This window comes from Heptranchias perlo, chromosome 14, assembly GCF_035084215.1.
Source record: "Heptranchias perlo isolate sHepPer1 chromosome 14, sHepPer1.hap1, whole genome shotgun sequence".
Taxonomy (NCBI): domain Eukaryota; kingdom Metazoa; phylum Chordata; class Chondrichthyes; order Hexanchiformes; family Hexanchidae; genus Heptranchias; species Heptranchias perlo.
The window spans coordinates 23,838,220-23,848,491 of NC_090338.1; the positions used below are offsets into that span (position 1 = coordinate 23,838,220).

Below are 10,272 nucleotides of genomic sequence, written 5' to 3' on the forward strand. Positions count from 1 at the left end.
AAGACAGGCAGCTCCTGCAAAGACGTGCGGCCGCCCGGCAACGAGACAAACAGGAGCTGCGTGTCATAGTTCAGGCCGTGCAGCCGGCGGAATAAATACATCGCCAGCGCACGCCATCTAGGAGGATCCTCAACGTACAGGTATCGCTGCACGGTCCGAAGGCGGAAAGTCGCCACCCGGGTGCTGACCGCCCTCCCTAAGCGGGAGACTCAGGACCACAGCAGCGACCCAGTGTATCCCTTTGGCCCAGAAGAAGTAGACGAGCTTCTTCTGAATCTTGGCCACAAACTCAGGAGGAGGGATCAAAGTGACCAACCAGTACCACAACATTGCAGCCACCAGCTGGTTTATGACCAGCACTCTACCCCTTAGGATAACTGAGCAGTCCTGTCCAGCACCCTAGGCGAGCGGTGACTTTGGACTCCAGCTCTTGCCAGTTCGCCGGCCAGGCTTCCTCGGCAGGCTACGGTAGATTCCCAGGTACCGGAGGTGCGTGGTGCTCCAGGCAAAAGGCTGTAGCTCCTCCGGCAGGGAGTCCGCCCGCCACTGACCCACCAGGAGTCCGGAACATTTCTCCCAGCTGATCCTTGCTGAGGACGCCGCAGAGTACACCTTTTGGCTCTCGCGCATCCTCCACAAGTCAACGGGATCCGTGACCACGAGGAGCACGTCATCGGCGCAAGCCGAAAGGACAACCTCCACGCCTGGCTCGCGCAGAGCCAGTCCCGACAACCTCTTCCGCAAGAGGTGCAGGAAAGGCTCCATGCAGATGGTGTATAATCGGCCGGACATGGGGCATCCCTGATGCACTCCTCTCCCGAAATGAAGGGGCGTAGTCAAGGATCCATTAACCTTAATCAGACATTCCGCGGCAGTGTACAGAAGTCGGATCCGGGCGACGAAATGCGACCCGATCCCGAAAGCGCGCAGAGTCCCGAATAAGTACTCATGATCCACCCTGTCAAACACCTTCTCCTGATCCAGGGAAAGGAAGGCCACTGACAGACCAGCCCTCTGGGAATAGTTGCTCAGGTCCCGGTCCAGGTGGATGTTATCGTGGATTCTCCAGCCCGGGACTGTAGGACTGGTTGGGGTGGATCATGTAGGCCAGCACGGTGCCAAGGCGAGCAGACATTGACTTGGTGAAGACCTTATAATACGTGCTGAGGGAGACCAGGCGCCAGTTTTTAAGGTGATGGAGATCCCCTTCTTCGGCAGCAGGACGACGACCGCCCTGCGCCACGAAAGGGGCATTGCCCCGGTCACCATACTTTCCCCCAGGACCCGCGCGTAGTCACCCCGTCACGAAAGGCCCTGAGGAACTCCACCGACAGCCTGTCCAGCCCAGGGATTTCCCCTCTGGAGAGCTGGTGGAGGGCACCAGTCAGCTCGACTTAGCTGAGCGTCCAGCGACAGGTCCTCCCACAATACTCTGCGCTTCCTCGCTGGACGGATCCAGGGCGAACAGAGCCTCGTAGTAGGACTGCACCTGGACCCTGACTCCCTCCGGGCCAGAGACGAGGAACCAGTCATCGGCCAGCAGCGTAAGGAGCCGTTTACGGACGCCCCGTTGCTTTTCCAGCGAGTAGAAGGGGGAGCCGCGGTCCAGGTCCTGTAGGAGCTGGAGCCGCGACCTCATGTACGTTCCTTGGGACCTGACTAGTTGCAGGTCCTTCAGAGCGCCCTTCTCTTCGTATGCCCACCGCAGGGCTGGATCCTCGGCGGCTTGACCGCCCACGCAGTTCCTTCTCCCGGGGGGGGGGGGGGGGGGGGGGGGAGCGGTGGCAGCGGCAGCGCCAGCCTTAGCTGTTTTGGCAGCCTGGGAGGCAGGGCAGTTCTTCCTTAGGTGCCCCACCTCAGGCATGGCACTGCCCACCCTCTGCCATCCAAAAGACAGTAGGCAGTCCCCTCGTACAGGGCATTAAGGCCCCCCCCCTCCATAACCTCCTCCCGCGCCAGCTTCAAAGGTCTGGCGACGGAAGGAGTAAACATGCTGGAGGCTGTTCTGCGAGGCCGAGCGGCAGCAGCGTTACCCCTGACCTCACCTCCCCCAGTTGACGTAGGTGGGGAGGAGGAGCTCGTCCGACAGGATAGTACGAGCTGCTGCGCGGTGGCCTCCAGTGGGTCCACCGGCAGGAATGTCCCGCCCACTGTGAGCCCCTTACCAAGGGCCAGGGACACCGCCCGCTCAGACCTCAGGAAGAACACCACCTTCCCGTACATTTTTGAAGCCACGACGATGGCAGAGGGGCCAACAACCTCGGCCATGGCCTTAATGCAGGCCTCAATGGTCACGTTGTGGTGAGTGTAGCTCTTCACCCCATGCCTCCTTGTAATGAGGTGGAAAGGTGCCAGTCCAGCAGCAGCAGCTGCCGAGGGCAACACCCACATACGTCCTACTGAGTCCCGGCACTGGTGAAGATGGTGTCACCATTCTCTATAGAGCTACACCCACCCCAAGTCTCAGGCCTACTAATAATGAAGGCCTCAAAAAATAAGGAAACCTCCTCTCCCCAAATTCCACTGTTTTGTTGGGAGGGGCTCCTTTGTTGGATTTTTTTAAAAAAAAGAGAATCTGGGATAGCAAGAGAGGGAGGGATGATAGGATGGGAAGGAGGGAGTCTGCAGCAGAAGTAGGTGGAAGAGGGGCGGGGTTGCACCTTAAATGGTGGATCTTCTTATGGAAGCTTCCGGTGGGTAGGGGGGAGGAGATTCTTACCCTAGACAGCTGGAGCTGCCTCAGCTCAGTCCTCCAGAGATTACTGAACGAGAAAGTAACTTCACCCAGGCAGCTCCAGCTGTCTTGGGCCAGACACTGGGGGGAACCCCTGCTCTAAGATCTTCTTTCCTCCCCCCCTACCTTCAGCTGGACACCGCACCAACCTCTTCCTCCCTCTGTTGGGTGTTATAAGTCAGCAGCACACCCCTCAATTAATGGTGGTCGTCTTCTCCCTCCTTCACTTTGTTGTTTCTCCTCTCTCCAGTGCCTTCTCCCAGATTCAGAGGTATGCAAGCAAGGGCTGTTGTTTTTGCTCTGACCTCTACTCAGGAGTATCTACTGCCAAAAATTTAATTTATTAGATGTCCAAAAATTATTAAATCAGGAGTAATAAGACTCCACATTTTCATCAAAGTTTTTTTTTTAAGTGCCAGAGTTTTTTTGTCGTCAAGACTTACCCCACTTAAAACTTTGTTTAGACCTTTAAAAAAGCACACTTGTTGTGGAGAGATTAGTTTCCAGCTGGGCAGGAGCACTGGTCCATTGATTCCAGCTGGCCATATCCCTTTAAGGTGAAGCATCAAATAAATTAAGAACAAGGTCTGGATTTTCACATTTAACTGTGCACATGCAGTTGCTGGAACTTGCTCTTTGATTTCAGCACTAGTAACAGTGAGCTGTTAGGGTCACTTATTTTAAAAGCAATTTCTAGGCCAATGGCTTTAGTCTTCCCAATATTTAGTTGGAGGAAATTTCTACTCAAATACTGGATGTTAGACAAGCAGTGTAACAAATCAGGCAAGGGGGGGGGGGGGGGGAGAAAGGAGGTAGAGTTGGGAGTCAGCATACATGTGGAAACAGCTTTAACAGGAAGTATTTCTTCTTTCCCCCTTATGGAGGTATAGACAGCTTGCAAAGTGAATGAAGGTACTTTGAATTTAATTTGTATACTGCTAATACTGTACTAGAACAGTTCTGCCAATTATTTCATTACATGTTCCTAATCTTGAATAAGAAACTCATGAGTTATTGAATGGAGGATATGCTACCCCAGATTTGGGGGGGGGGGGGGTGCAGGGAGAACATTGTATTGGGCAAGTCATGGCCTGTTGCACATCTAGTGACTGGATATAGACCTACATTAGGAGTGTTGGGAGAAGATCATTCTTGACCAGACTTGGAGGATGAATATTTCCCATATTGCCTTGTAAAGTCACCTGTCAATTTCTCATTGATAAGTGAAACTCTCCTGCAACAAAGGCACAAAAATGTGGAAGAAATCATTTGCAATTGTTATTTATTTTTTCTTTGCCCAAGCAGGCCCTGCATTAGTTTGTTCAAAGATATTTTATACACTAAAGTATAAACTTCACCAGACACCAGGGTTTAACCACACGTCTCAGAATTGTGCAGATAAGTTGCATTTTCACATTCAATGTGTCCTTAAAAACATTGTTTTAAAAATGTTACATCAGCAGCAATGCAAGAATTTCCCTATAAGTGGAGCGGTCTTCAAGCCACTCCACGTTCTCAGGTGAATGGAATCGATCAGCCAAAGCATGGAAACATCTCTTCACTGTTAGCCATGGTGCACGCTATACCAAGTTTGTGACACTTTACAATAAAGACACTTTGTTCCATTACTATTACTTATTTAATGAATTTATCCATTCTTAATAAATATGGGCAGCCCACCTGGATAAAATTAGCTACCATCAAACGTTTGTATAAAAAGGAGGGGGATAGGGACAGGTGAAGGCAGTATTCGTGATCTTAGTGTACAAAACTCTCCATGCCTGTACGGCCAAGAAAAAACGTCATTTAGGATAGTTATTGCCACTCCGTGCACTTAGTTTAACACTAAACATTAAAAACAAGATCCATTACTGACAGAACTACGAGAGCACACTTACCAAAAAAAAATCAAGCTTGATAAATCCGAAGTCACGTTCACACTGTTACAGTAGCGAGCCATACTTCACTCATCTTGGGCATTGAGAACTAGAATTTTCAACATTCATTAAATAGCACAGAAAAAATAAATAAATACAAATAAAAAAGTTTATATATAGTACACGTGGCGATTTTCTTGGCTTTTCAAGCCATGACATCTCACTCCGACGGATCTTCACAAACTTCAGATGTAAAGAAACCCTATCCACTAGCGGCAGGTACAAGTGGTAGCGATCATATCTTCATACTCTTTGTAAACTATGGAGCCATCGTTTTCCAGTGTTAGCACGCTCAATGGATTATACTTCGAAGGAACGCAGGAAGGACGAGGAATCGACGAGTCCACCTTTTCGTAGAGGATGTTCTGTATCAAAGTGTGGACGGGGGATCCATAACGATGGCTCAGTGCCCGGGGGCAGCTCCCCTTGCAGTAGCGGGGATTGTAGTCGTGTGGTGCTATAATCCACCGGTCCCACCGGAGCTGGCTAAAAGACAATCGGAAATCGTGAAGTTGACATTCGTGATCGGGGTACTGAAAGCGGCGAGCTTTTTGCAAGTCAATGGAAAACCCCGGCGTATTACCCAGCTCATCCCCGCTGGGACCTCGGCGTCGGCGATTGGACCTCACCCTCACCACGGTGTCTCCATTCCCCTTGAAGGCACCTTTTTTCACTCTCTCCACTCGGCCCAGTGTGGATTGGGTGCTGAGCTTAACCGGGAGCCAGCTGTGGTGAGCCTGTTCACGCGTATCGTTGAGAAACAGGAGCAGGGAAGGAGCCATCAGAGTCAGATTCAGCGCGCCGCCAGCAATGGCCCGGCCACCGCGCTGTTGGCCCGGTTTCGCGCAGATGTAGTTGAAGACGATGTGAAGGTTTCCCCGGTGAGGCCCGACAAACGGCTGGAGAAAAGACGCCAAGTCCACTTCGGCCCACTTGTGCCTCTTCCTACGTTCAAAACGTAGGCGGAAGTTGTGTGAACTGAGTGTATTGGAGCACATCTGGTCCGAGAGGAGAGCAGGGTCTTGGATAGTGAGGTTGCAGTGGCACAATATAGGGAAGTACGCCGATTTGTTGACAGAGTACAGGAGCACGGATCGCAGTAATTGCTCCCGAGAACTAACAGGACCCAAGCCATAGAATACATCCTGCTCAAATGCTTCTAAAAAAGGGGGAAAAAGATTAAATGCTACCATGTGTAACTCAAGTTTTACAAATGTTAGTATAAGTATAAGAATAAATACATTTTTAAAAAATCAATGAAATTTTAGGTACCAAACCATCAAATTTGCGGTACTAAACCATCAAATTTGCCTTGCAACTCAAGTTTAGCAAGAATACCTTAATGACTTCGCACCCAAAGCGAAATCTGGAACTCAGTTGCACTATATTTTACAGCACTCCCAATATCACAACTGCTGTATTAAACACCACTATCCTCCCTCCCTTTCTTCCCCACACACACCAGCGGAAATTACATCTACAGGCGAGGGATCGGCAAAGGTGCAACATAGAAAAAATGTAAAATATACAACCCGGTGAGGCGAAATACATCATTTAGCACACATCACAAGTTATCTGCGAATAGTGACTTTAAAGCAAGGGAAACATGTTTATTAAACTTCACTTGACAAAAAAGGTTGTAAATATGAAGTGAAGAAACGCACCAAAATGTCTTATGTATAAAATAAGAGACGTTTCAAATACAAGTGTTCATAATCAATCTCACCTTTAGTATCACGGGATTCAGCCCGTGGTGTTAGCAACCTCACAGTATTATATCGGTGATCTGCCGGTCTCTTGGGTATTCCGTCCTGCGTAGCGGACATAGTGTATAATCTTTTCATATACTTTAGATACTTTGCATCGGGTTTTCTAGGAACCCGGTAGTCCCAGCCATTCTTATCCATTAACACTTTTAAGAGAGGAACCAGAATATAATCCTCAGAACTTTGGGTTACCTCTAGACCGGTAGAGCTGATTGGAGTGGCGGGAGAGCTATAAATGCTCAACAATGTTAGCCAAATGCTGCAGCGAAGGCATATAACAACCACTTTTACAACACACATAGTTCTTAGGACAAAGAACAACCCAACACACTCAAGAGAAGACAATCAGCTTAATAGAATTGGAAAAACCTGACCTACGACCCTTATAAAGAAGCTCTATAAGGTTCAGGTGCAACGATCTTATTAAGACCATTAATAAAGATCATTTAATAATCGGCAAATCCCTTGTAAGGCACGCAAGAATGCTGTGAGCATTTTAATAGTTTGACGAAAGGCTATCTCTTATGAAATTAATGTATTTTTCTCACAAAAACGTGCAATTGGACTTCAAAAAAATGTTCCATAGAGTTTATGTATCAGGATGGGATATGGTCATGCTACCACCTTTTGCATTTCCATCCCGATGATGTCATATACAACTGATATTCGGACAAACTTTGTGGCATTGCAGAGCATTTGTCTCTTTTTAATAAACCCATTAGGAGACACCAGTGTCAAGAACCCCAGAAACTTACTAAAGTGCTACTTTTTTTGTGCCGCACCCAATCAGAACAATATTAAACGAAAATCCCATTGTCCTGATCGACTATATACTCTAGTTCCTGTGATGCCCACCAGTTGCAGAAGGCCTCAAGCGTACTGGTGGATACCGTGCACTCCTTCTGCAGGGCCACCTGGGTATGGAAAAAGCCATGGAAGAGAAGCAGGCAGCCAGAGCGACCGCCCCCATGGTCCACGCCCTACCTGGACCTGTGGATGACCACCTTGAACAGGCCCAGGAGCAGACCCATGAGGAGGTCCTCCGACTTGCACACCCCGCTCCTCACCAGGAGGTCAAAGATCAGGAGCGTGGGACTGAAGTGCAACCAGAACTTGAGGAGCAGCCCCTTTAAATAATGGAACAGGGGCTGCAACCTCCCACACTCTATACACACATTCCTTTATCCACAGGTCCAGATTCGACACGGTCCTTGGGGGCGGTCGCTCCGACTGCCTGCCTCTCTTCCACGACATTCTCTGCACCTGGGTGGCCCTGGAGAGGGAGCACGTGGTGTCTGCAATACGCTTGAGGCTTTCCGTGACCAGTGGGTACCGCAGTGGCTGGAGTGCATCCTGGATCCTCACAATAAAATTATTATTTGACACATATTTTGGTTTTTTTGATTTGCTGCAAAAAAAAATACACACATTCCTCCAACACTGCAGCATTATCATTGATCCCTAGCTTCTGGAAGCCCCATTCATGGTTGCTGGCTTCCCCCCCCCTCCCCCAACTTCCCATCCTGCTGGGAGGAGGAGGGAAGCCAGCAACCATGAGGAGGTCCTATATATAAAGCTGGCTACAAGCTTTTCCTCAAACCTGACCCATAGTTACCTTCCTTTATTTTCCACAAAACATGCTACTTGTTTTTTTTAATACAGCCGCCACATACTACCTGCTTAAAAAAACAATCACCTATTTTGTTCCATTAATATCACAAAGCAGGGTAACTGATCCTGGTCTATTTCTGATAAAAAAAACAACCCCTTCAAAAAGCTTCTAGGGAACACCAATATCAATACAGGGACTGCACAAGCTGGTAAGTGTTAATAGCAGGATGGGAAATGGCTGAATGCACTGGATACAACAAAAGCTATGGGCCCCGACAACATCCTGGCTATAGTGCTGAAGCCTTGTGCTCCAGAACTAGCTGCGCCTCTAGCCAAGCTGTTCCAGTACAGCTACAACACTGGCATCTACCCGACAATGTGGAAAATTGTCCAGGTATGTCCTGTCCACAAAAAGCAGGACAAATCCAATCCGGCCAATTCTGGCCCCATCAGTCTACTCTCAATCATCAGCAAAGTGATGGAAGGTGTCGTCGACATTGCTATCATAAGAACATAAGAAATTGGAGCAGGAGTAGGCCAATCGGCCCCTCGAGCCTGCTCCGCCATTCAATAAGATCATGGCTGATCTGATCCCAACCACAAATCTAAAGAACACAAGAAGTCAGAGCAGGACCCGGCCACATAGCCCCTGGGCCCTCTCCGCCACCCACAGGGCATTGACCGATCCGAACTCAGCTTCATGTCCAATTTCCTGCCCGCTCCCCATAACCCCTAATTCCCTTTACTTCTAGGAAACTGTCTATTTCTGTTTTAAATTTATTTAATGATGTAGCTTCCACAGCTTCCTGGGGCAGCAAATTCCACAGACCTACCACCCTCTGAGTGAAGAAGTTTCTCCTCATCTCAGTTTTGAAAGAGCAGCCCCTTATTCTAAGATTATGCCCCCTAGTTCTAGTTTCACCCATCTTTGGGAACATCCTTACTGCATCCACCCGATCAAGACCCTTCACAATCTTATATGTTTCAATAAGATCGCCTCTCATTCTTCTGAACTCCAATGAGTAGAGTCCCAATCTACTCAACCTCTCCTCATATGTCCGCCCCCTCATCCCCGGGATTAACCAAGTGAACCTTCTTTGTACTGCCTCGAGAGCAAGTATGTCTTTTCTTAAGTATGGAGACCAAAACTGTATGCAGTATTCCAGGTGCGGTCTCACCAATACCTTATATAACTGCAGCAATACCTCCTTGTTTTTATATTCTATCCCCCTAGCAATAAAAGCCAACATTCCGTTGGCTTTCTTGATCACCTGCTGCACCTGCATACCAACTTTTTGATTTTCTTGCACTAGGACCCCCAGATCCCTTTGTACTGCAGTACTTTCCAGTCTCTCGCCATTAAGAAAATAACTTGCTCTCTGATTTTTCCTGCCAAAGTGCATAACCTCACATTTTCCAATATTATATTGCATCTGCCAAATCTCCGCCCACTCACCCAGCCTGTCTATATCCCCTTGCAGGTTTTTTATGTCCTCCTCACTCTCTACTTTCCCTCCCATCTTTGTATCATCTGCAAATTTTGATATGTTGCACTCGGTCCCCTCCTCCAAATCGTTAATATAGATTGTAAAGAGTTGGGGACCCAGCACCGACCCCTGTGGAACACCACTGGTTACTGGTTGCCAGTCCGAAAATGAACCATTTATCCCAACTCTCTGCTTCCTGTTTGATAACCAATCCTCCACCCATGCCAGAATATTACCCCCAATCCCGTGATTTTTTATCTTAAGTAATAATCTTTTATGTGGCACCTTGTCGAATGCCTTCTGGAAGTCTAAATACACTACGTCCACTGGTTCCCCTTTATCCACCCTATACGTTATATCCTCGAAGAACTCAAGCAAATTTGTCAGACATGACTTCCCCTTCATAAAGCCATGCTGACTTTGTCCTATTAAATTATGCTTATCTAAATGTTCCGTTACTGTCTCCTTAATAATAGACTCCAAAATTTTACCCACCACAGATGTTAAGCTAACTGGCCTATAATTTCCAGCCTTCTGCCTACTACCCTTTTTAAATAACGGTGTTACATTAGCAGTTTTCCAATCTGCCGGGACCTCTCCTGAGTCCAGGGAATTTTGGAAAACTATCACCAAAGCATCCACAATCCCTACTGCCACTTCCCTCAAGACCCTAGGATGGAAGCCATCAGGTCCAGGGGATTTATCCGCCTTGAGTCCCATTATTTTACTGAGTACCA

General features: G+C 48.2%; 1 protein-coding gene across 2 annotated transcripts; it reads right to left on the reverse strand.

The window, feature by feature from the left end:
• Positions 1-3,724: 3,724 nt before the first annotated feature.
• Positions 3,725-6,774, reverse strand: gdf9 (growth differentiation factor 9). Of its 2 annotated transcripts, XR_010965569.1 has the most exons (3): positions 6,398-6,774; positions 4,633-5,830; positions 3,725-3,968 (listed from the first exon to the last, which is right to left on the reverse strand). XR_010965569.1 is itself a non-coding variant. In XM_067995802.1 (2 exons), the coding sequence occupies exons 1-2, from the start codon at positions 6,735-6,737 to the stop codon at positions 4,881-4,883; spliced, it is 1,290 nt and encodes a 429-aa protein (XP_067851903.1). In that variant the 5' UTR covers positions 6,738-6,774; the 3' UTR covers positions 4,000-4,880. The 2 variants fall into 2 exon arrangements, 1 of the variants encoding a protein (XP_067851903.1); XM_067995802.1 differs by lacking the exon at positions 3,725-3,968 and having other exon boundaries at positions 4,000-5,830.
• Positions 6,775-10,272: the final 3,498 nt, after the last annotated feature.